This window comes from Oreochromis niloticus, linkage group LG20, assembly GCF_001858045.2.
Source record: "Oreochromis niloticus isolate F11D_XX linkage group LG20, O_niloticus_UMD_NMBU, whole genome shotgun sequence".
Taxonomy (NCBI): domain Eukaryota; kingdom Metazoa; phylum Chordata; class Actinopteri; order Cichliformes; family Cichlidae; genus Oreochromis; species Oreochromis niloticus.
In genome coordinates this window covers 17,101,065-17,126,492 of record NC_031984.2, presented here as the reverse complement: position 1 = coordinate 17,126,492, position 25,428 = coordinate 17,101,065, and the positions used below count along the sequence as shown (strand labels likewise).

The 25,428-nt window shown below is 41.8% G+C and overlaps 1 protein-coding gene and 1 long non-coding RNA gene across 8 annotated transcripts in view; one reads left to right on the top strand and one right to left on the bottom strand.

The window, feature by feature from the left end:
• LOC100705915 (deoxynucleoside triphosphate triphosphohydrolase SAMHD1) overlaps window positions 1-25,428 on the top strand; it is an 87,487-nt gene that overhangs the window by 12,833 nt on the left and 49,226 nt on the right. The window contains exons 8-18 of one of the 2 annotated variants that reach the window (XM_019349713.2): window positions 1,009-1,158; window positions 1,237-1,337; window positions 1,500-1,614; window positions 1,701-1,792; window positions 1,889-2,010; window positions 2,348-2,475; window positions 3,955-3,981; window positions 4,059-4,133; window positions 4,262-4,366; window positions 4,470-4,619; window positions 5,030-5,651. In XM_019349713.2, coding sequence (XP_019205258.1) covers window positions 1,009-1,158; window positions 1,237-1,337; window positions 1,500-1,614; window positions 1,701-1,792; window positions 1,889-2,010; window positions 2,348-2,475; window positions 3,955-3,981; window positions 4,059-4,133; window positions 4,262-4,366; window positions 4,470-4,619; window positions 5,030-5,047 — 1,083 coding nt within the window. In that variant the 3' untranslated portion in view covers window positions 5,048-5,651. Of the gene's footprint in view, window positions 1-1,008; window positions 1,159-1,236; window positions 1,338-1,499; window positions 1,615-1,700; window positions 1,793-1,888; window positions 2,011-2,347; window positions 2,476-3,954; window positions 3,982-4,058; window positions 4,134-4,261; window positions 4,367-4,469; window positions 4,620-5,029; window positions 5,652-25,428 lie in introns of those variants that run through there. The other variant, XM_019349714.2, reaches the window with a different exon arrangement.
• On the bottom strand, window positions 4,467-25,415 carry LOC102079514 (flocculation protein FLO11). Of its 6 annotated transcripts, XR_002057701.2 has the most exons (7): window positions 20,795-23,479; window positions 18,238-18,325; window positions 17,826-17,969; window positions 17,669-17,750; window positions 7,727-7,847; window positions 6,547-6,777; window positions 4,467-4,538 (listed from the first exon to the last, which is right to left on the bottom strand). It is a non-coding gene; the product is annotated as a flocculation protein FLO11 (long non-coding RNA). The 6 variants fall into 6 exon arrangements; XR_003215431.1 differs by lacking the exons at window positions 17,669-17,750; window positions 17,826-17,969 and having other exon boundaries at window positions 20,795-25,415; XR_002057703.2 differs by lacking the exons at window positions 7,727-7,847; window positions 17,669-17,750; window positions 17,826-17,969 and having other exon boundaries at window positions 20,795-25,415.

The window sequence follows — 25,428 nt, the reverse complement described above, 5'->3', positions numbered from 1 at the left end:
AGGCAGTTTTATCCACAGAAAACATAATCCAAACTAAATATAATTCCCAGCTAATCAGTGAGCACCTCATGTGTATGAGGATGTGCCTGACTCCATTCAAGTCCAGGTTTAAAATCCTGGCAGGAGAATTCACGCACTGAGCAAAAAAGTGAGGGAGTTGATTACATATGGAAAGAAATTTGCTTCAAAAGTGTTGCAATCCATACAATATGATCCACAATCCACACAAAAATATGAAGCAGTACATCCAAATCTACATAAATACTGATCATATACCAGAAAAATACAAGGCAGGAGGATCAACCAGCTGTACTCCACTGAACCATCCAAGACGTACTTTCAGTGGCATGGGAACAGTGTGAGGACAGCACCACCAAGGCTGGAGACGGACAAATACTGGAAGAGAAGGATGGGAGAAGGATGCAACACATAACAGCAATGCTTGGTGGCTACTGGATCTAAGGGCAGATCACAGCAACCTCCCTGAACAGGGCCCAGTAACCATCACAGTGGCAGACGTCCAAGAAAGCGTCTCCAGTATGAAGAGCTGGACAGCGCCAGACCCCAACATGGTTCATGCCTACTGGCTAAAGAAGCTGACTGCACTCCATGAGCGTCTGGCAGCACAAATGAACAGGCTGGATGGATGAAGCACACCCAGAATTGCTAACTGAAGGCCAGTTAGTCCTGATCCCAAAGGACCCCCAAAAGGAACAAGTCCCATCCAACTACATGCCAATAACCTGCCTCAGTACCAAAAGGAAGCTCCCGCCAGGCATCGTTGCAGTTAAAATGAACAGGCACATGGCTCAATACATAAGCAGGGCACAGAAATGAATTGACAGGAATACCAGAGGAGCAAAACACCAGCTACTGGTGGTGTATCACTTTGAATTCTATTATACATAGTCTCACTTTGCTTTACAAAGCCAGTGTTTTAAATGTAAAAAAAAAAAAAAAAAAAAAAAAAATGCCCCCACTAAAACACTCACCTGTGTATTCTTGCAGCATGAGGATGCCTCTATTGAAATGTTTAATCACCTATTGGACAACACAGATGGCCTGAAGGACATGATGAGGAAGTCTGGACTGAAAATAGAAGGCGACGATAAAACTGACCTGAAGTTCATTGAGGAACTGATCAGAGGACCTCCGAGGGTCAGTTGGGTGAATTAAGTATTGTCTTTGCTACACAAGTGAGTGTCTAATGTTTCTCGTCTGGCTTTGTCTCCACAGTGGCCGTATAAAGGTCGAGATGAGAAAAAATCCTTTCTCTATGAAATTGTGTCAAACAAGGAAACCGGGATTGATGTTGACAAGTTTGACTACTTTGCCAGGTGAAGCTTACTTTACGAAAGAAAAATTCACTTTTTGATGCAATATGCAAAACTGCTTTGTAGGTTTTTCTGTATACAGATAGTTAGAGTTACTATCTGAAGCAGACTTGGTGGGGTTTCTTGTGGGGGCAATATTTCAATGTTTCCTCTCTCCCATCTCAGGGACTGCAAACAGCTGGGCATTCCCAACAGCTTTGACCATCAGCGCTTCATCATGTTTGCCAGGGTGTGTGATGTGGAGGAGGATGGGCGGAAACACATTTGCTCTAGAGACAAGGTATTGACCTCTGCTTTTTTTAAAATCAATTTTTAAGACGAAATTATTTTACCTGACTGGCAATGACTACACTTTGCTGTTAACAGGAAATAGAAAATCTGTATGACATATTCCACACAAGGCTGTCTATCCACAGAAGAGCCTGCCAGCACAAGATAAAAATGGCTGTAGAAATTATGTGAGTACCTACAGTTCCATTCTTAATACTACCCAGAATTTAGCTTTATCTGCAGTTTTGCCTTTGAAGTCATATGTTTGGTCATTATATATCCAGGATCAAAGATGCCCTCTTACTAGTAGATGACCACCCAGACTTCAAAATTAAAAGTTCAAAAGGGAAAATGCTTTCTCTCTCTGAAGCCAAAGATGATATGGAGGCTTACATAAAGCTGACAGGTAGTGGCTTCAATCTGTGCGGATAAATTATAAATTGTCTTTGCATGCACTTTTTTTTAAAACTGTAACAGTTTTTATTTTTCTCATTCAGTTTATTTCAGATAAACCATCTTCAAATACAAATACAAATTGTTAAAGATTGTGGACAACACTCAAACAGAACTATGTCCCTTCTGACTGACATTCATTATATTTAGTAATGTTTGCTATAATAATTCAGTTACGTTTTTTTGTGATACAAATTTATGTAAAAGAATTGTAAGACCCTACTGATGAATTTGTGAGCTGTTTCGTGTTTGAACTTACTTATCTTCCAATTTATCTGTTTACTCTGTAGATCATGTGATTGAAAGAATACTCCACCCCAAGGAAGAAAGGAAGGAAGAAGAAAAATTGAAGGAGGCAACAAAGATTCTACAGAGGGTCGTGAAACGGGACCTGTACCGCTGTGTGGGTCAAGCCAGGGTATGCAGTTTTTATGTGCCTGTATTACAAGTGCATATTTCTATCACAAGAATAACTCTGATAAATTAATCTCAATCCCCAAATCAAAGGTGAGAACTACAGACTTTATTTGCATCTACATGAGACAAATTTGGCTGTGTAATGTGTCATTTTTGTGTTGCTGTCCCTGATGTCAGGCTTCTCCCAGATAGGTTTTCTGATGAGATACTTGGGGTTTACTGGAATATCCATGAATACAAGGAAAAGAGAGAGAAGCTTACAGAACCATTTACATTTGGACAAAAGGCCAGAATGCACAGAAATTGCTGCTTACACCAAAAAAAGCCATGTCATGTAAGAGAGTCTAAATCGTCATCAGAGGATGAAGCACTGGCTGTCTCAGACATGCCTGAGCTTCTTTCGTGCAGTCTTGTAGTTTTCGATGATTCGTCAACAAAACCTACAATATTATTTTCCTTAGTTGAACCTGGGCAAGCATGGGTTGGGGGGGGAAACTAATAAATTCATCATAACCAAGCTGCTGCTAGGGAACAAAACAAAAAACAAAATCAGTTGTCAAGGTGTGCTGGGTCGCAGGGAGCATGAGGCCCCAAATGTAGGACTCCTAACACAACATAATGAACGAAAAGAGGCAGCTTTATTGCTGGATATGTAGAGCACAAGCTAAATACAAAATTCGGAAACTAGAAAGTAAAACTTGGAACAGGGAGTGATAGACGGAACCGAGGAGCACCGAGGAAACACACAGCAACACGACAATGAGCAGAGGGAAACAGAGGGCTTAAATACACAAAGGATAACGAGGGAATGAGACACAGGAGGGTAACACAGCTGGGACTAATCAGACACAACAACAGAGAGGAAGCAAAACTGAATACATGAAACACACATGAGACTGTCAAAGTAAAACAGGAAACAAAAGAAACACACTAAGACTCGGACTGACTGAACATTTATAACAGAGGGTGCAAGAGACATGACTGGGAAACAGCCGAAACAAACACAGAGGCAGAACTAAACATGCATGAGAGACATGACAGACTATACATGACACATGGACACAGGGAAGGCAAGAGAACAGAACCAAAAATAATATTAAATCAAAGAATATGAATTAATCAAAACATAAACACTGGGTCACAGACCCAATACCATGAGATCAGCCTTAGAGGTTGATGACAGCATGTGGTGTGTGCTATTCTGACACTACCTTATCACACAGCCCTATGGGAACAAGGAAGGCATAAAATATAACTTTCCATGTATGCACTAAAACACCAAGCTGTAAATGAATATTTATTATGAAAAAAGTTTTGGAACAGCTCAAATTTGGTGGATGACAAAAATTCTGTTTGAAATAGAGAAATTGAGTAAAAATAGAGTCTCTTTAAAAAAAAATTGGTTTCATGTAATTGTGCTTTCTGTGTGATTTCTGCACTGAATAAATCCTTTTTTCGTTCCACTCTTTCTCAATTCAAGAAAAAAGAAGGAAGAGAAAAATGGAAGGTAAGAAAGAGAACGGCTTATAAAACAAAATTAACAAAATAATAATAATAACACATGTTCTCATCTCCATCCTTCAGGAATTCAAGGAAAATTTGAGAGAAGAACTGTGTAAACAGTTTCCTGAGTGTGGGAAAAAAGATTTTGAAGTTATTGTGAGTTTTACTAATCCATCAAACATTTCTTAAATGTTCAATTTATTTAAAATATGTGTCCAAGCTGCACTGGGCAATTATTTGCATGTGAATATAAAAGCAGGTTTCTCTGTAACATTTGATTTTAGGATGTCCCTTTTGACTATGGGATGAAAAGCAAGGACCCCCTCAGAAAAGCATATTTCTATCGCAAGGATAACCCAGATAAAGGAGAACCAATCCCCAAATCAAAGGTGAGAACTACATCCTTTATTTCAATGAGCCATGTGTTCTTTTTTTTAGGTATCTCCATAAGACAACTTTGGCTGTGTATTATGTTGCTGTCTGTGATGTCAGGTGTCCAGGCTTCTCGTTGATTGTTTTTCTGATGAGATGTTTCGGGTTTACTGGAAGAACCATGAAAACCTAGAAGGGGAAGAGAGAGACGAGAAAGAAAAGGAAATCAAAGAAGTCTTCAAGAAATGGTGCAAGGACAATGGCCTTGAGGTACTATTTTATTCTATTTTATTGCATTGATTGGCATTGTTGTAGCAAATCCACTTAGCCAAGAAAATGGACAGGACATCAGTTATACACATGATAGTCTTTTGATGAGACCTTAGAAAAAGCGTGCACCACACAACAAACTGTCCAACATCAGAGCAAAATATTAACAGCTCTCAATAAATCTGTTACTGGCAATAAAACACTTACAAAATAACTGAAAACATGCTGTTATCAAATCAAATAGACTGCAGTAGTTACAACAGGCATTACTATATAATAAGTAAATGATGTGAGTGCAAGCAGGAAAGCTGCAGTTAAAAACTGTCTGTCTTGTTAAAGACCTGAGATCAGATTACACTTTATAACTCTGACATGTTAGTGGGACTAATAAGCTTTATTTATAAATACAGATTGTAGAAGAGAGATGATGACCATGACACCGACACCAGTGCTGCTGGTCAAGCAACTCCAGGAAATGACCAGTTGATCTGAACATGTGAAAGATTCAAATATCACGTTATTGTGTGACTTTAGGGACTGTAGGGATTTTTATATTTTTAATATTAAGCTGGTTTGAATGAATTAATGTAGTTTGGGTATTTTAAATGTTAAATTCCATTATTTCATTTAAATCTTAACTATATGATTTAGTCCAGATATTAAATGTTATCAGAATATTAAAAATCGAATGACTTTTAATCAGTTTTTTGTCAGTGATACAAACTGATACAAACTACTTCCTTCAACATGTATTAATATGAAATAAGCTCTTGATAAACTAAAATTAATCATTTATTTTACTGTTTCGACTACATATTGCACATTTTCACAAGAATCAAACTAAATAGATCACCTGGTTTCAATACATGCAGTTTTGTTCTGAATTACTCATTGTGTGGAAATTCATTATTTATATCAGGTCATCGCTAAATTGAATCTACAAAAGGTTTGAATCTTTCAGCTTTTTTCTTGTTCCAATTTGTTTCCTGCTGATTTCTCGTAAATTCAAAATAAAGCTCTTTTTCTCTTGTGTTTTGTGTCATCGTGAAGTTACAATTCTTTCAACTTAACATTTATCACATTGTCCATCTCTCGGTGGCTGCTGCCGGAAAAAGATAACCAGAATGCAAAACCTCAGCTGCCTCAGAATTTTCTTGTTCTCAATTTTTAAACTACATCATATAGCCAAACAATGTATTACAAAGTAACATGTAACAGTTGTTGAAATGTTAGTATTTGAACACCAGGCGGAGCTCTTGTAATGATAATGTAATTAACGCATTTTATTTTGTATGTTTTATTTTTATGTTGAGCATGTTCACATTTCCCATTTTGCATACCGGATTGATGTACTGTTATTTTGATACATGAAAAATAACCGGTTAATTTTGTAAGTTTAAGGTAAGGGCAGAGGTCACTTCCTGTTTTGAGAAAAAAGGTCAGAGAAGCTGCTCATGGTGACGGTCTAGCCGTGTAAAAGTCAAGCTAAAGAAGAAATAACAAGTCCTAAGTTCCAAATAAACCGGTTTGTCTACTTGCAGGCCAAAGTGGTATGTTTGTTTGTATTTTGTGAATTTTATATTGCAATTTGTTTTAATGCTGAAATATAATTTTCTTGTACATTTGTATTCACCAGTGCTACGGTGTACCTGTGTACGTTAAGAGAAGCACAGTGAACATCAGTAAAGAAGATCTCTCGTGTCTCTCGTGCAAGTGTACAAGCCAGCATATAACACATTACAAAGTTACATGTAACCCCGTTAAATACATCTGAATCAGAGTCTGAAGACAATGAAGAGAGGAGGAGGCTCTTTGCTGGCTGGTAGTAAACAGTTCAAGAAAGTAATTATTAATCTACACAATAACTGTCAACTATAGAGCTTTTTGAAGAAACAGTAACAATAAGTTAAAAAATAGTTTTATTTACCTGCATGGCTCAAGGACAGTCGCCAGTTTTTGGAGTTTTACCTGCTCTGATGGAGTTAAAATGACTAGGTCGTGCTTTTGTTTGTCTCAGCAGCAAAAAAAGCCTCTTGATTCTTTAGTAGACAAGAAACAATATCCAGCGTTGAATTCCACCATGTGGAAACATCCTGTATGAATGGCTCTCTCAGTCTTGTGTGCTCCTGATGTAGTTCCTCCATATTAGCAGGGCTGTCTGTAATGCATCAAATTTGGTTTGTTTTTCAGTGTCATAAAGCTGTTAAATTTTACTTGAAATATTCTTTCGGCACAACAGTTGGAAAGTTGGATCACTTGACGCTAACTGTAGTATGATACTTGAGTCAAGGTGGAGGACACACTCTACGGCTATGAAAATGATTCACATGTCACGCTTCCTCACAGCACAACAATCACACTATCTGATGACAACTGGCAGCCTTAAAAGGAACCCCGGCTATTAAGACATGTTTGCACTAAAATATATATTGTGCTTTTAATAATCTATATGTGGTATTAAAATACGCCAAATGTTTTCCTTTTAAGCACATTTTATATATATATAACTGATTTACAATTAGGCTGCCATTGTTATATACTTCTCAATGCATTCTGGGTAGTGATGTCATGTGGTTGCACCGCATTAAGTTCACAGTTAGCAGCGCACTGGAAATGACTTCTGTTCGACCTTTCCAGTTTGAATGAGAGCAAACAGAGAGAGGATGAAAATAGTCAACCAGTATCTAGTTTAGATGAAGATGAAAACCAGATGAAGATGATGAGGGAAAACTACTGGTGTTTTTGCGGCAACAGCTTGCCAATGGCAATGGCGACTTTGTTTTAAGGAGCTCATTTAACAATCTCGCCACATTAGCAGACCCCAACACTCTCATATCAAAATTTGATCTTTTATAGCCATCGCCCACCTGCCTGTTATAGTTTGTTTATACATGTTATGTCACTGTTGTCACTGTTGTGTGTCAAACAAAATGAATGTTAGTGACATTTGTACTTAAGTTGAGTGTACTTTTTATTTGTAATGATGCAAAAAACTTGTGTTTGAAAAATAATTTGGGTAGTCTTTCTTGTGGAGCCATAATATGTGTCAGGTTCACTCTCATGTCGATGTCTCGGGTTGAATCCAACACAGCAGAGAGAACATCTACCATCATAGCTGCCATGTAGCGATAGTCTTTTCCAGCAGTCACTGGTCTGGCTCTGAATGTCTTGTGGACTTGAAATTTTGAACTTGGGTTTGCCAACACTTTCCCCATCTTGATAAACAACCTGTTCAAAAATCATAAATATGAAAGCATATTTAATACAAAATTCCCAGCGTCACATAGGGGTGAGCGATAAGGCAAAAATATAATATCACAATTTTAATATCACAATTTTGTTTTCATCACCATTTTAGTTGAGTTTGTAACTTTTGTCATACTCAGAAGACTACTGCTATCAGTGTCTTCATAAAAACTTTTTAGCTACAAATTTAATGTTCATCATAATACTACATCTTATTTATTTTACTTATTTTAATAATAATAATAATAATGATGATGATAATAATAATAATAATAACAACAACAGAATAAAACACATAACAGAACAGTGACAAAGTGAAGAACAATAAAAACACAAGCACATGATAAAATTAACAAACAGTGCGTTCACAGTGAATATGCAGATTTCAACAGATGGATTTTGAGTTGAGATTTAAACTAGGTGAGAGAAGCAATATGGGGGTAGAGAGTTCCACAGCCTGGGAGCAGAGTAGCTAAAAGCTTCTCCCATTGTGGTGAGGCGGAAAGAAGGCAGTGAGCTGGATAGAAGAAGAGGATCGAAGTGAGCGGGCAGAAGAGGTAGTGCTTAACAGATCAGAAAGGTAAGGAGGAGCAACATAATGAATGGCCTTAAAGGAGAGCAGAAGTTTGTATATTATCCAGAATTTCACAGGGAGCCAGTGAAGTTCCTGAAGAACAGGGTGATGTGCTGTTAGGAGGGGGTTCTCGTAATGATGCGGGCAGTGGAGTTTTGAACCAGTTGAAGCTTATGGAAGGATTTTGGGGGGAAGACTATGCAAGAGAGAATTACAGTAGTCAAGGCAGGAGGTAGCAAGAATGAACAAGAATGGACGTAGACTAGGTGGAAAGAGAGGACGTAATCTTTTAATGATCCGTAGATAGAAATAGGCAGAACGGGTGAGATATTTGATGTAAGATTTAAAGGATAGTGAACTGTCGAGGATGACACCAAGGCTCTTAACCTGAGGTGAAGGGAAAACTGGAGTTATCAGTAGTGAGTGAGAAATGATTTGCCTTCAATAGGTTGGATTTAGTGCTGATAAGAAGGATTTTAGTTTTATTCTCATTAAGCTTAAGAAAATTAGAACTGAAACAGGATTTTACTTCAGATAAGCATTTTGTATAAGGAGGTGGGAGGGAGTAATCAATATCAGTTGTATCTTGCCAATATAAGATTAGAGACTATATAGCCAAGTGGCGGAGGGCTTTCGCTTCGGTGGCCTCAGAATCTCATCTCTGCTTTTTGCGGATGATGTGGTTCTGTTGGCTTCATCAGGTGAAGGCCTCCAGCTCGCACTGGAGCGGTTCGCAGCCGAGTGTGAAGCAGCGGGAATGAGGATCAGCACCTCCAAATCTGAGGCCATGGTTCTCAGCCGGAAAAGGGTGGAGTGCCCACTCCGGGTCGGGGATGAGTTCCTGCCCCAAGTGGAGGAGTTCAAGTACCTCGGGGTCTTGTTCGCGAGTGATGGGAGAAGGGAGCCGGAGATCGACAGACGGATTGGTGCTGCGGCTGCAGTGATGCGGACGCTGCACCGGTCCATCGTGGTGAAGAGGGAGCTGAGTGTAAAAGCGAAGCTCTCAATTTACCGGTCGATCTACGTCCCTACCCTCACCTATGGCCACGAGCTGTGGGTAGTGACCGAAAGAACGAGATCGCGGATACAAGCGGCAGAAATGAGCTTCCTCCGAAGGGTGGCTGGCCTCTCCCTTAGAGATAGGGTGAGAAGTTCGGCCATCCGGGAGGGGCTCAGAGTAGAGCCGCTGCTCCTCCGCATCGAAAGGAGCCAGTTGAGGTGGTTCGGGCATCTGACAAGGATGCCTCCTGGGCGCCTCCTGGGTGAGGTGTTCCGGGCATGTCCCACCGGGAGGAGGCCCCGGGGCAGACCCAGGACACGCTGGAGAGATTATATCTCTCGGCTGGCCTGGGAACGCCTTGGTATTCCCCCGGATAAGCTGGAGGAGGTGGCTGGGGAGAGGGAGGTCTGGGCTTCTCTGCTTAGGCTGCTGCCCCCGCGACCCGGCCTCGGATAAAGCGGATGAAGATGGATGGATGGATGGACTATATAAGTGAAAAAAGTAAATCTTTGTCTAGTGTTTTTGGGTTAATGCACTTTGTCAGATGATCAAGGTCTTTCAAAAGCCGCTTGTCTGTCACAATCTGCACGAGTGCATCTCTGGACTGTGTCATCAAGGGGGTTATGGGCACATTGTTGATAATGTCTGTTCCCTGGCCAGTCGTGTCGGATGGTTACATGGTGTATTACTGATATCCATTTCTCCTTCAAAAGCAAAGCACCACCCTCACAAGTTTGTGTGCTCCACCACAGATGATTGATGATGGATGGATCCAAGCTCCCAGACCTTCGCAAACCTTTCTCTTAGATTCAGCTGCCAGTTCTTTGGACACTGCTTTAGTCACATGCCAGGGATCAAATTCGCGAAGCTTTTGGGATTGCTGACCCTCATTTCTTTTACAATTTGAGGATAATAAAATGATCAGCGTGGCTGCTCTACCAGGTGTAACAATTAAGTTTAACATCCAGGCATCCGTTTAAACAGAATATATGAAATTTAACAGAGTTAGAAGTTAGCAGGGAGTTAGCTCGCTAGCTTCCGTCTAAACATACAGTAATATACCATGTTGTGACTGAGGGATGGCTGAAACAAATTAAGAGGTACAGCTCTGCTATCACTTCCAACATAAATGAAGACAGGATTACTGAAGTGGGGCTAGCTGGTATATAATGATGTGCTACGTGATCGGTAGCAACCAGTGATGGGAATAACGGCGTTACTTTTTTCAGTAACGAGTAATCTAACTAATTACTATTTCTATCGTTACAACGCCGTTACCGTTACTAACAAGAAAATTTTTCAACAAACAGACGGTTGAAGCTGTCTTCAGCTTAGCGCATCTTATATCAGTTGTGTGGAAGTTGCTGTCTATGTAAGTAATCCGGGCGCTACAGCTTTAAGTAGCTGCGCGCTCCCGCGGACGGCAATCACTTTCTGCCCGACGATCACTTTTTGGTACAACACCTGGAGCTAAGGGGCAAAACAACCGCATGAGTGCTGCTGTTTGACTGAGGAAGAATAAAGTAGTCGTAATAAGCAAATCACACGACCACTTTAAGATGACAAAGCAAAAAGGTGATATATACAACAGTTTTTAAATTGTGTTGATAGGCCACGTAAAACCAGATACAGGATAAACAATATATACGCGCCGATTTTCCTCAATAGTTTCATCACGTTAACTGTCTAAGGACAGCGCTAGCAAGCACTCTCTGCTTATGACTAAAAAACCCTGCCCTTTGTGTTGGTAGAAAAATGCACCATGTCGACCAATCAAAAAATGATATGGCAACATGACATTTGGTTGTCTAGGAAGAGGTGGAAGTTTTAGGAGTGACGTGTTGTCTTGTGTAGTTAGTGTGTAGTGTTGTGGATACTTTTGTGTTGTGTGTCAGAACAATGAGGTGACTGCTGTCTCCAGGTAGAGAGCAGGAGTGATACACCTGCTGCTGTCAGACCTGTAGGTATCAGGCTTGTGATGTTGTTTGCAAAACTTGTGCATATAATTTTAAAATTGTCAATTTATATTTGCATTTAAAGTTATGAAATATGATTCATTAAACATGTTTGTGGTTGTTACAGTAAAAAATATAATGTTTTCTATTCGGATTTTATGTTTTTTGTCTGATTTTAGATCAATTGTGTTAGTACAGTGTGTCAAAATGAAAACATAACTGTAAATTCAGACACGTGAGGTTGTGCTGAAAAGAATGATACAAAACAAGGCAAAGTAAATCATTTTCAAAGGTGAAATGTAGAGGTAAAATCAAAAGTAGTTAAAAATGGCCAATTATACCCTGGACCCCAGAGGGTTAAACATTTTTTTTTTTAAAGTAATGCAATAGTTACTTTTCAAGTAATTAATTACTTTTAGAATCTTGTAACTCAGTTACTTTTTTGAATTAGTAACTAGCAGTGTTGGGTAAGTTACTTTAAATTAGTAACTTAGTTACATTACTAGTTTCTTCTCTAAAAAAGTAACTCAGTTACTTCAAGTTACTCGTTACTTTCAGAGTAACTAGTTACTAGGGAAAGTAACTTTGGTTTTACTCAGAATTCTCTTGTTAATGTGTTGCTTCCGTAACTGGATACCCAGCAAGATTGCCAGTCTTCTAGCTTGCTTACTTGCCACAAGTGCACTGTGCCACCTACCAATAGAAAGGAAAAAATAATGTGCACATTTCCACGAGAGAAATCCCACGCCTGGACCGTCGTTGACCACCGCCATGATTCTAGCCTGCTTTTTACATCCAACACAAAAACTGCAGTCGTGGTGCTTTTGATTGTACTCAGAACTTGGAAATTGTGCCTTCTGAATAGGAAGATGTAGGTAACACCAGACTGCAGATGAGCTGCATACAGAGCTGGACTGGGACAAAAAAATCGTCCCGGGCATTTTGACTAGAGACCAGCCCACCATTATAGGAAAAATCATAAAGCCTTTGAATGAAAATAAACACTGTTGTGACAGTGATGTACACTGTTCTGATGGTATATATGTATCAATCTATCAATTGTTTGTTGTAAGACTCAGATAATTATTTTTTTTAAAAGCGAGACATTTTAAATGAGAATAATAAAGAAAAGTATTTCCTTGTCCCCCCCCTTTCCCTGTTAATGCCCTACCTGGCCACCTGGCAAAACTTTGCTAGACCCGCCCCTGCACAGTTACCAGCTGTCAGCTAGTAGAAAAGGATGCTGGTGTTATTTGTCTCTCAGAAACAGTTCATAACTTCCCTTCAACTCATTCATGTCACCTAAAAGGTAAACCTGTTTCTACATCACCTGTTCAGCTCTGATGATTCAGTAAGGACATCTCCTGGTTTCATCTTCATGTTTCCCTCTTACCAGATAACCAAACCGATATCATGACCAGCAGCTTAACAGCTGTGGCTCCAGCAAACATCAGCTGATACTAGAAATGAATATTAAATAAATTCTAACAACAGCTGATCAAGCTTAAACGTGCTGCTGTTGTTTAGCGCGACATCCGCTGGTTTCCTCTTTCTGGCGCAAAGTGGGCGATAAATAGACAAGAGAGAAAAGCCGATCAGCTGATCATTGATCAGTTTCGTGATTGAAGTAGAAACGGGAGAGGAGAGAATGAGAGAAGAAGAGGCAGCTGTGCAGCTTCAGCTTTGTGTCTTTTTCATTGTAGCTGAAGTCCGGGACAAACTGTGTTCCTTTTCACCTCAGTACGAAACGCGTAATATTTTCTCTGAATACCAGACGATTCTGTTTTTTACGGGACGGTTGGCAACTCTAATAATTAACCGTATGAACAAAATAAAGTTCAACATCAGTAACATAGCACCCACCCAGCTGTATAGAAACTCCGTCATGCTAGCTAGCACGCAGTACGAAAATGTCAGCATAACGAAAATAAACTCCACCTAAACTTGGTTTATATCTGACTCCGATAGACTGCAGGTCATAACTTCTTACCTGAAGTTCAGTTCACCTGACACGCGGACCTGCGGCATGCGGCCGCTTCGGGTCTCTCCTCTTGCCTCCCTTTTCCTTCATCCACCTGCTGGCTTCCACCACTTGCTAATGTTATTGAATCTGTGGAAGCTCCGCAATATCCACCACACGAAGTAACGAGTAACGAGCCTATCTAAATCCCAGTAACGAGTAACGCGTTCCTGATTTTGGCATAATAACTAGTTACCGTGCTCGTTACCACAATAATAACGTAGTTACTGTAACGCGTTACTTAATAACGTGTTAGTCCCAACACTGGTAACTAGTAACTATAATTAATTACTTTTCAAAGTAACTTGCCCAACACTGGTAGCAACACAGCTATGTTAGCATAATATAAACAGTGAAACTGGAGGATGAACGATAACGAACATACTGACTTTGGTTCACTAGATTCATCATATGACATGAACAAATCCTGGGAGTTACCATCATCCATGTCTACTTGTTTGTCCAGTTCAGTCTCCTGTCTACCTTTAGAGGTGTGGTCTGTTGAGACTGGAAAGTGCACATCAGATTGCCATTGTACCACTACATCTGACTTACTTATCTCAGTCTGGGTTGATGCATCCGTTTTACTTGAAGAACACAGAACACTTGCAGATACTTTAGGAGGTTCAACTGCTTCATTGTTTGTCTCCTCCATAACTGACATAATGTCTGAGTTGTCATCATCATCCACGAATATGCTGCAGAAGTGAGTTGTTGTTTAGTGTCTCTTGTCTTATGTGTTTCTTAGGGCGGTTTTCACTCACTTTTCGCAGACGCGTGGTCTCCTTATGGGGAAAAATTGTCGGGACTGCATTTGGTTTTAGTCTTTGCTTATAACCAGACGCATCTGGCAGCTCTTTCATCAACTGTGGTTGACTAAATGCCTCGAACGCATCAGGACTAAAATGGCGAGAGCACAGCCGTGGGTCTTTTGGGAGTTGTACTCAACGGCAAGCATCTTCCCATTGCTTTTTTTCTTTGCTTCTCATGAGGAAAGCTGTACAGACTTGCATCTGTTCCTTTGTGGCCCATCAACTGGAAATTACAACCAAAAGCTGCACAATGCAGCATAGTAGTTCCTCCTCCTGCAACAACAGGTTAGCTGAATGAAACCGCCTATACTGCCAACAACCAATATATGTCATCGTCCCAGAATACATTGTGTGTACAAAAACATGGCCGCTCCCACAACGCCAAAATAGTTTTAAATGACAAAGATTTAATTAATAATGAAAACATAGCAGTTATACGCAAGTATGTTTTTATATAGTGGAGATAATTTGTAACATATTTAGAGTAACTTGTCATAATAGTCAGGGTTCTTGCAGGTGAGTTCAAGTTCCAATCTTCCACCAAATTCTATAATACAGCATTTTTATTAAATAAATATGTTACAGGCCTTCCATGGGGTCTGTTTTTTTTTAACAGAAAAGAAGAGACAGGAGACATGAGTTGCGTTTGGTCTGCAGGCTCTTCCTCGTCTGATTTATTAACAGAATTTAACAGTGTTCTTTTCTTTTCATTTAGACACACACATTTCTTTGGCGATTTGGCGATTTTTCCTATAACTCTAAATCAGGGGTAGGCAACCTTTCTGATGACGAGTGCCATTTAAAATTTCCTCAGAAGTCAGTGTGCCATATGATTGCATTAGCAATAAATTTAATAACGCTTCTATATAGTTACACACTATATAGAACTCCTTTATAGAATTATATTTGTTCGCAGATGTTGGCAGCTATTAGCGAATAGTTATCAGCTATTTTGAAACAAAAAAAAGACACTTTTTATCCATAACAAGAACTCCATAACAGCAAATTAACTGTACAACACAAAATACAAATGCTATTTATGGTCTCCTCCCAACAATGATAAGAAAAATAAACTGGGCCAATATGGCATGTTTGTTAATACAGAGACACACATGTTAATGTGATCTCTGGTCTCCCACTCAGAGACACAGGTCTCCGAGTGTCCAGCATTCAGACGGCTACCTGAGGACACTCATGTGAGAGAAAATCTGCTCACACAGATATGTAGAGCCAAATACTGTCAATAAGGCCTCTGCAATGTTCTGAAGACAGTTAAACTTGTCAGGTAGTGATGTCCAGCAGGTGAAAATGCAAGCTCCATGAACATGCACATCTACGGATTCCAGCTGCTTCGATGTTATATGTATGATTTCTATACATTTTACATCAGATAAAAACTTTGGTTGTAAGCTTCAGATAATTATTTAATAAAAGCTAGACATTTTAAATGAGAATAAGAAAGTATTTCTTTGTGCCCCCCTTTACCTGGCCCCCCCGGCAAAACTTTGCTAGACCCGCCCCTGCACAGTTACCAGCTGTCAGCTAAGTAAAAAAAGGATCCTGGTGTTATTTGTCTCTCAGAAACAGTTCATAACTTCCCTTCAACTCATTCATGTAACCTAAAAGGTAAACCTGTTTCTCCATCACCTGTTCAGCTCTGATGATTCAGTAAGGACATCTCCTCGTTCCATCTTCATGTTTCCCTCTCACGAGATAACCAAACCGATATCATGACGAGCAGCTTTTACAGCTGTAGCTCCAGCAAACATCAGCTGATACTAGAAAGTAATATTAAATACATTCTAACAACAGCTGATCAAGCTTAAACGTGCTGCTGTTGTTTAGCGCGACATCTGCCGCTTTCCTCTTTCTGGCGCAAATTGGGCAATAAACAAATGAGAGAAAAGCCGATCAGCTGATCATTGATCAGTTTCATGATTGAAGTAGCAACAGGAGAGAGAGGGGGGGAGAATGAGAGAAGAAGAGGCAGCTGCAGCGTAAAGACAGAATAACTCCAGCTTTGTGTCTTTTTCCATTCTAGCTGAAGTATAGGACAAACTGTTCCTTTTCACCTCAACACGAAATGCGTAATATTTTCTCTCAATGCAGGACGATTCCGTCTTTTTATGGGACGGTTGGCAACTCTACTAACTAACCTTATAAATTAAATAAAGTTCAACATCAGTAACATCAAAGCACCCACCCAGCTGTATAGAAACTCCGTCATGCTAGCTAGTACGCAGTACGAGTTGTTGTAACTGACTGTAAAAAGTAAGCACAACGAAAATAAACTCCACCTAAACTTGGTTTATATCTGACCCAGATAAACTGCAGGTCATAACTTCTTACCTGAAGTTCAGTTCACCTGACACTCGGACTGGCGGCTGCCTCGGGTCTCTCCTCCTCCTGTCTCCCCTTCCCTCATCCACCTGCTGGCCTCTGTGGAAGCTCCGCCTTAGCCACCACCAAACAACTGAGTTATTTTTACGCACGGACCAGCATCTGACCAATCCACCACCTCTCATCGTTTATACCGTTACAAAGAAAGAAAAAAAAAGTCACTGGGCCACCGAGCAAATGCCCGGTATGCCCGATGGCCAGTCTAGCTATGGTCGTGCCATCAGTTAACCCTTTGCGTGCCAACTATGGCTCGCGTGCCTAGGGTTGCTGACCCATGCTCTACATGAACAGTGCAATACCACCATGAAATCAGGTCAGGTGGTAGAGCAGATCACCTACTAATTGGAATGCTTTTTAAATCTTGCTTGTGTCAATAACTACTAGACTGCAGTACTGTAAACATTTATTCGTGTAATTTAAAGTACCACATGGGTTGACACACTGAATTAAAACATAGATTTGAGGGGAAATGTACAGTTTTCACACACATAGAATGCCACCTGGAATAACTCTCATTTTATGTAATTTTTTAAATTGCCTTTTAAAGTACTAACCTAAAACAATCAAAGGAACAGGAGGCAAATGTATATACAATGAAGTGTCAATTCCATGTGGCAGAAATACAGCTGACCTGTAAACGTGGACCTGCTTTTTAGCTGAGCCATGTGTTCCAGTAACAGTTGAGGTCTTCCTTGAATGCAAAGTAAATATGGGGTGGTATGGACGCACAAACTAACTGATCTGCTGTACAAAAACCGCTAAAGATCCTGCCACATATCATTTAGGGGTGCAATAAGACACCACATGCACATCTTTGTACCAGATCTCTTGATTCTACAAATGCTGTGTGACCTGCTCTGTGATCTTTGAGAGTGACATCATAATGAAATGGCTACAACCCTGCTTCATAAAACAAACTGACATAATGTGCTTTAAGTTATGCAAATTTTAGGAAAGCTACAGCATTTTTAAAACTAATACTCCATGACAATAGTAATACTGGAAAAACTGTTGGACGCTGTGATCATATTCCTGTACATACCTGACGTGAAAACATCCATTCTACACTGAAAAAAAGTTTTCTTCCCTCACAAATGTGCTGCTGAAGATCCTATGATGTGTCCCTGAATAAAAACATAATTTGATGATCAAAAAAGGAAACACTGAAATATTAATTTTGTTTCTTTAGGGTTTCACACCTCCTTTCTTTTGCACCTCATTCTTGATGGCTGTTGTGTACAGTTTCTTTCATCCTAAACTGTGTAGGTAGTTCTTCAAAATGTCATTTCACCAAAGACAAACGAGGCCCCCTTTCTCTGAAACGACCAGACTCCCTCGTTATGCTGTTGAAAACACATTACAGAAAGTGTTTCACACGATCTGGGTCTGAGGTGATTCCGAGGAGCTTGCAAGCACATTATGGAGCCACTAAAAACGCTAAAATTATTTTGTGAGCACCTGACATAATTTCACATAATATCATCCAATGATAACATCCATCATCAATCTCAGAGATGATGGCTAGTTTCATAAACACACACACACACACACACACACGGGACCTCATATGGGAATTCTGCAATTGGTACATGATTACGTTGACATACTCACTGATATATCACAGCAGGGCTGTTGTACAGTGGATGACCAGCAGATGTCAGTATTTCCAAATGAGCTGTTGAACGGGGCTTCGTGTGATCTGCGTTTTGGCGAAGCAATTCGACATATTCACGGGGCTTTATCACAGCATCACTAGTACTGTAGTTAGTGTAATGACACCCGATTACAGAACAAGGTGACTGAATGTGAAACAAATTCAGTGACATCAGACTACAGCAAAACAAATACAACAACAACAACAACAACAACAGATCACGTGAACATTCCACTGTCAAAGGAAGAAAACTTCGCCATTATTCGGGAGATCTCGGAGTCCTTTACTACTATTGTTTAGTTCATAAGCAGATTTGGTAAGTCAAACTTTGTTTCATATTTTCTCTCAAGGTGTTTATTCATCTCGTATACCTGTTTTTTAAAAAAACAAAAACTCTCGTGTAGCTTTGGGTTTATGTCCAGGCTCAGTGGGCTTTATAAAAAGAACCTTTTCTTGTATTTTAAGTGATTTCATGTTTGTATGCCAGCTTTACTCACAGGAGTGTTCCCAGATTAATTTATCAAACCTCCGAATTGTGCAAAGTTGTTTTTATAAATAGTTTTGTATATTAGACTGAATACATATCATACTGTTACAGTGCTTAAGACATTTATTAGACCAGCTGTCATTAAAAACAAGAAACCACAAATATTGTTTTTAAATCTGTCAAAAACTTGTTTAAGACTTAAAGTCAAAGTCATGGAACTGAATTCATGTTTTTATAACCTTATTTTGGCCTGCACACTGGACCAGTCTGAGAATTCAGAAATTAATCAGACATAACATTCAATCACGAAAACGATTTTTTAAAATAAAGCAAATAAATTAACTTGTTTCTACTTTTTTGTCAAATGTGAATGTGAAAATCTGTGGATAACAAAAATAATTATATTGTATGATTAAAAATATCATTTTAATTAAGGGGCTTATGCTTGCCAGTAGATGAAATACGTACTGGACACTTTGCTGTGAATGAGTTTCTACCAAGTCTAAAAATGTGCATACAGTGTCAGTGAATAGAACTGAACTGAGATGTCTGTTTAAAGTAAAAGAAGGAAAAGCACCATCCTGTTTCCTTGTAAACGTGCAGCTCAAGGCCAAATTAGGCTGCAGCATTGTCCCCTGTAGTGATAGCACTAATCTAATGTATTTGAAAAAAGTCATAATATCACAAGATTTAACATCTCTTTTTTCTAATTCATAAAGAAGTTAATGGTTGTGTGTCTCTGTCATGGTTAGTCTCTATCAATACAAAAACACATCAATGCAAAAAAGTCTACTTAGACATCAAAACATGAAAAAGATGTTTGCCTGGACCATGAAATGCCACCAATGGACTGCTGAATACTGGGAGGTGTTATGGACTGATGAATCAAAATGTGAAATCTTTGGTTTATCATTCAGGATTTTTGCACACTGTCGATTAGGCAAAACGTTGGTTCCTTACTCTGTGGCATCAAATGTCAAACATTAAGGAGGAAGCATGATAGTTTGGGTCTTTTTGTTGGATACAGGTGACTGTTACAGAGTGAGAGGTATCCTGAACCAAAATGGCTACCATAGCATTCTGCAGTGGCCTCTGGTATGCATCTAGTTGGTCAGGGGTTCATCCTACAGTAAGATAATGACCCAAAACATAAGTTCAGACCCTATTACAGATCTATCTTAGGAAAAAAAGAACAAGAAGGCAAGCTTGACAACATGGAGTGGCCAGCACAGTCTCCAGACTTAAACCACATCAAGCTGGTTTGGAATGAACTGGACAGAAGAGTGAAAGCAAAGCAACCTAAAAGAGCCACACATTTATGAAACAGTTAGGAAGACCTTTCTGAAGAATATTTGGCTTCTGATGTAGAAAGAAGGGCATGAACGCATTCTGTAATGTATGTTTGCACTGATTGCCGATCACGCTTCAACTGAGTCGTCCTCGGTCAGAAGGAATGGTACTCCACAGTGACGTAGTTCAAATAACTTTAATAAGGAGGTGGCAGATGATATCAACAGGATGTACAGCTTTGGTGGGGAAGCGATTGCATTACAGCATTCACATGCAGGTAAAGGGAGTGTGAGTGTGTATATGAGTGTGTGGTCATCTCTCAACAGAAAGAACAAACATATGTATTAACCCCTATGAATAGCAGTGTACCGCTTATACAGCACTGTGGGTTTCCAGCATAAGGTTATATGATCTGCCATAACCTCATGGCCACTAGATGGCACCCTAAGACCATAAATGAATTTCTAGCTGGTATATACATTAGCAAACAGGATCTCTACAGATTACAACAATTCAGATAATAAACACAGTACATAATTACATCCACCTCCAACCACAATGCTTGACAGTAAGTCGTATAGGAAATGACATATCAGCTGCAACCAAGGCTGCCTGTAGTAGGCCAAAAACCGCAGCTTAGCGATAGCAACGGGACTAGCTTCTTACGTAGCAAATTACACAGAGCAAATTACGCAGATAATGTCAAACAAGCATCACTCTCGTCTTATGATACTCACATGATAAGCACGCACACAGGGGTAACTCACACAGGAACACAAGAAAAACGTTAATCCTCCGACACACCTCTCATCTGTGCAGAACTGCGCTGAACACGTTCCCAACCGGAAGTACAGATACCGAGGTGCATCATGGGTAACGTAGTCTAAACAGTTGAAGTGAACAAGCGGACTTTTAACAGCTGCCCCTGTATTTGTATGGAAATACACACATGCTAAAATCCTTCTATTTTGAGACAGTATCATCTGAGTCCTCAGGAACTTTGGGAAGTTCCACCAGCTTAGTTACCGGGCGAACATAGGTACTGTCTTTAACCTTGACCCCGGCAGCTCGAACAATGCCATCAGTCCCTGGAAAAACTTGGGAAATGGTACCCACAGGCCAAAGGCCTCTAAGCAGATTAGAGTCCACAATCATAACAGCTTGTCCCACGGCCATGTTGTCAGTGGACTTCCTCCATTTCTGTCGGAGTTGCAGTCCTGGGAGGTAGTGCTGTATGAACCGCTTCCAGAAGTGGTCGCTGATGACCTGACTGTGTCTCCATCTTCTGGTCGAAAGAGTGCCTGAGGGGCCGTAAACTGCCTGGGGTAGTGCCGAATCATGCCGCCCCATCAAGAGAAGATTTGGTGTGATGGGATCTGGGTCAGCTATGTCAGCCGATGCATAGCCGAGTGGTTTTGAGTTCAAAATGCCCTCAACCTCTATGAGGGCTGTGAGTAGGACTTCTTCGGCTACAACTTGGTCCTTCAGGACTACTTGCAGAGCTGACTTCACTGCTCTGATTTCCCTTTCCCAGGCTCCGCCAAAATGAGGAGAGTGTGGGGGATTGAAGCAGAAGTTGATAGTCTGCTTGGCTAGTTGCTGCTTGAGGTCAGGCTCCATGTTTTCAAACGCTGTTTGGAGTTCTCTGTGACCACCTCTGAAATTGGTCCCTCAATCAGACCACATCTCGTATGGCTTTCCTCGGCGTGCGATAAATCGGCGTAATGACATAAGGAAGGAATCAGTGTCAAGACTAGGGAGGAGATCAAGGTGCACGCATCTGGTTGTAAGACACTTGTAGATAATTCCCCAGCGTTTCTCTCTTCTACGACCTATCTTTATCGTGTACGGCCCAAAACAGTCTACGCCCGTTGACCAGAACGGGGGCTTATAGAGTCTCAGCCGTGATGAAGGTAAGTCAGCCATTTTGGGTGTAGAAGGTGAGGCGCGCCATCTCCTACAGTCCACACACTGGTGCTGATGTTTCTTAACGGCTTGACGTCCTCTGAGAATCCAATAGGTGCGCCGTATTTCCGCAAATAGCCTCTCTGCACCTGGGTGAAGGAGCTGGTCATCATAAGTTTTTATGATGAGCTTGGTCAGGGGATGTTCAGCTGCTAACACAATGGGATGAATACTGTCTGGATCTAAGTCGGCGGCTCGACGGAGGCGGCCTCCGACTCTGATGAGACTGGTCAGACTGTCATATTCAGGGGACAGCACGCTAAGACGGCTGTCTGAGCGGACTGGGTGACTGATCTGGAGGGCTCGGGCCTCCTCTGGGAAGCTGTCAGTCTGAGCCGAGCGAAGCAGCATGGTCTTGGTTTCTAGTTGCTCTGCAGCTGTAATAGGAGTGTCGGCCGCCCCGTGTAGGATCCGGTGTGTAGCAGCAATCAGCTCATCTAGTGTGGCATACTGTGTTGGATCTGGTAAGGTTGGGGATACCGAAGCGTGCCCACAGAATGCAGTCTTCCTGAGCTCTGCCTCGCTGCATGCCGGGAACTCTGTTGGCAACTTTGTTTCCAACATAGCTACCGCCTCTCTGTCCTCCTTTGACCGTGTGACCTCCTTCTCTGTCCTGTAGGGGGAAGCGTCTAGTTGCCACAAACGCTTCACATCTTGATGCAGGGCCTCTGCAGGAGAAAGGCACATGTTCAGGCACTGCAGGTCCCCCTCAGATGTAGGCATACTACTGGCTGGCCCCTGGATGGCCCATCTGAGCTTGGTGCAGACGGCTACCGGCCCTTTGGACGACCCCCGAAGGACAGGACGGACAGGGGTGATGAGATGAGCGTTATCCGAGCCAATCAGCACCAAAGGTTGGACCTGGTTAAATCCCTCAATCTGGGCTTTCTGCAAGTGAAGATACTTCTTCTTTAGCTGTTCAGCTGGACATGACTGAGTAGCTAGACTCAGCTGTTCGGCTGTGAAGGCATGTGTTACTTTGTACCTCACTTTGGGCTTAGCCCTTGGTGACACCTGAAATGAGACAAAGCCTCCCTTCATCTGGATTACATCTCGACGGATAGTTCTTAGTGAGAGTGTTGCTTCCTCCTGTTCCAAACCTAGAGATTTAACTGCCGCAGGAAGCACAACAGTCTTCTCTGAGCCGTCATCAAGCACAGCAAATGTGTCCAGAGATTTGCCACCATGATGTAGTTGAATGGGTACTACCTTAAGCATAACACGACCTGAGTGACTTGAATAGTCTAGGTAGACCATACTAGTACTCACAGTTAGTATGTTAGGGTCCCGCTTCTTGGCCTCAACCAGGTCATGGAGCACCGACAAATGCTGGTCACCACAGGTGTTGCACGGCTTCTTCAGAGTACACTGCTCTGGAGAATGTTTACGGCCACAGCGCCAGCATTTGGCCTTCTCTGTAATCCAGGTAGCCATAGCTTTGAGGTCTAGCCTTTTGAATCCATCACAGCCATTCAGATAATGCTGTCCCTTCGCAGTATGGACAATAAGGTTTGAACTTCTGTCTCTTCTTAGGTTGGACTGTCGGATCTGGAGCTGTAGATTCTACCTCTTGTTTTAGCTTGGCTTGGGTTGGGTTTGGGCCGTAGTAGATGGAAGCAGATTTGTTGTGTGGCTTGAGCCCTGCTGAGGCTTTGAGTACGTTCTTCTCTGGACATGGCCTGTCAGGGGGCATTTGAGAGGCTTGTCTGGATAGCTGAAGGACTTGGGATTTCCGTTCCAGCCATTCTGAGAAGTCGTACATGTTGTACGTTCGGCTGCTGCCAGTGCGGATGGTCCCCCGGGTGATACAGTACTCGATGAAGCTGTCTCTGTAGTTCAGGGGGAGCTTGGTAAGCAGTCTGTCCACATGTGAACCACAATGGAGCTCACTGGCTGCCACTTCATCCATGGTACTGAGAAGCCCGACCAGGCTGGACACTGACAGGGACAGGTCTTCAATAGCTTGATAGTCTCCGGTTCTAATAGGGGGGCAGTTTAATATAGTGCTAAGCTCACTTTGGACTAACTGCCTTGGCTGTCCATACCTCTGCTCTAGCGCCCTCATTACACTAGTGTAGGGAGTGCGGTCGTGAATGTAGCGCTTGGCTACCTGTAGGGCGCTGGGATGCTCTAGATGATCTAGTAGGACCTGATACTTGTAATCTTCTCCCAGATGAGAATGTGGCCCTAAGGTGCTGTCCAGCCCTTTCTTTAATAAGGCGAAGTCACTCTCTCTGCCCGACCTGAAGATCACCAGCTTAGGCTTTGGAATGCCATATGAGGACGCTACCATCATCTCCATCAGGTTTGGTAGAGGCGTTCCTGCTGGGTAAGTTGTGGCAACCTGTGGATTATGGTGTTCAGCAGAGGAAGATGATGAATAGTTACTTCCTGAGGGATAAGGAACATAGTATTTGCCAGCTGGATCAGGCAAAGCTTCAGGATGCAGTATGTTAGGCACAGGGCGATGTGCGTCTGCCCACTGTGATGGCTGGGTCACAGGTTCTGGTGGACGTGGAGGTTGGTAGGTAGGATCAGCAGGATGTGGTGGTTGCTGCAAGTACACAGGATTAGCTGGATGTCTGGCTTGGAAGACGGGAGCAGCAGGATGTGACGTCTGCTGCAGACTCACTGGGTCCACAGGCAGTGATAGCTGGTGTACTGAAAGATGAGCACGTCCTAGTGGCTGATCAGCTGGGGCTGCAGGATGTAATAGCTGCATCTGGCCTGGCCTGTTTATAAGGAGCTGATGTTCCGATCGCTGATATGAGAAGGGTTCAGCAGTACATCGTTCAGGTCTCCTGAGTGGCGTCGATGCGGCTACATAAGTGGCAGGGTGCAGCACTGGCTGAGTGTGAAGGCTCACTTTACGAGGAGGTGATGGAGCGGATGTCTTCACTGGCGTCAGCATGTTCACAGGTGTTGTGGTGTCCTGCTCTGTGGGTATTACTGGCACAGGTAGTGGCTCTATGGTGTGCTGTAACACCTCACTGCTAGGTTGTAGTGGTGCAACTTCTGTTATGGAGGAAATATGTTGGCGTTGTTCTAATGCTCCTGTTTCTGGGGGGAGAGGACTGCCAGGTTGAGAAGCTTGCTCCAAACGCTCCACCCGCTTCAGTAATGTTCCATGAGTTTCCTCCATAGACACTTGCAGTTGAGTCATGTGTTGGAGGACACTGTTCCATACTGATTCCATCCTCTGCCATCTCTCTTCCTCTTCATTATCGGAGCTGCTTGAACTACTTGGAGCTCTAGATGGCTCGGATGGCTCAGTTAGATTGTGCTCATAGTCCACCAGATGTCCCGGAAGTTTCTTCTCCCGCTTTGGACGGGGGCTACTCGATGCACCTCTATCCTGAGGGTTTGCCATCTCATTAACTCAGCCGAGGCGAATCCGGCTCGAAGG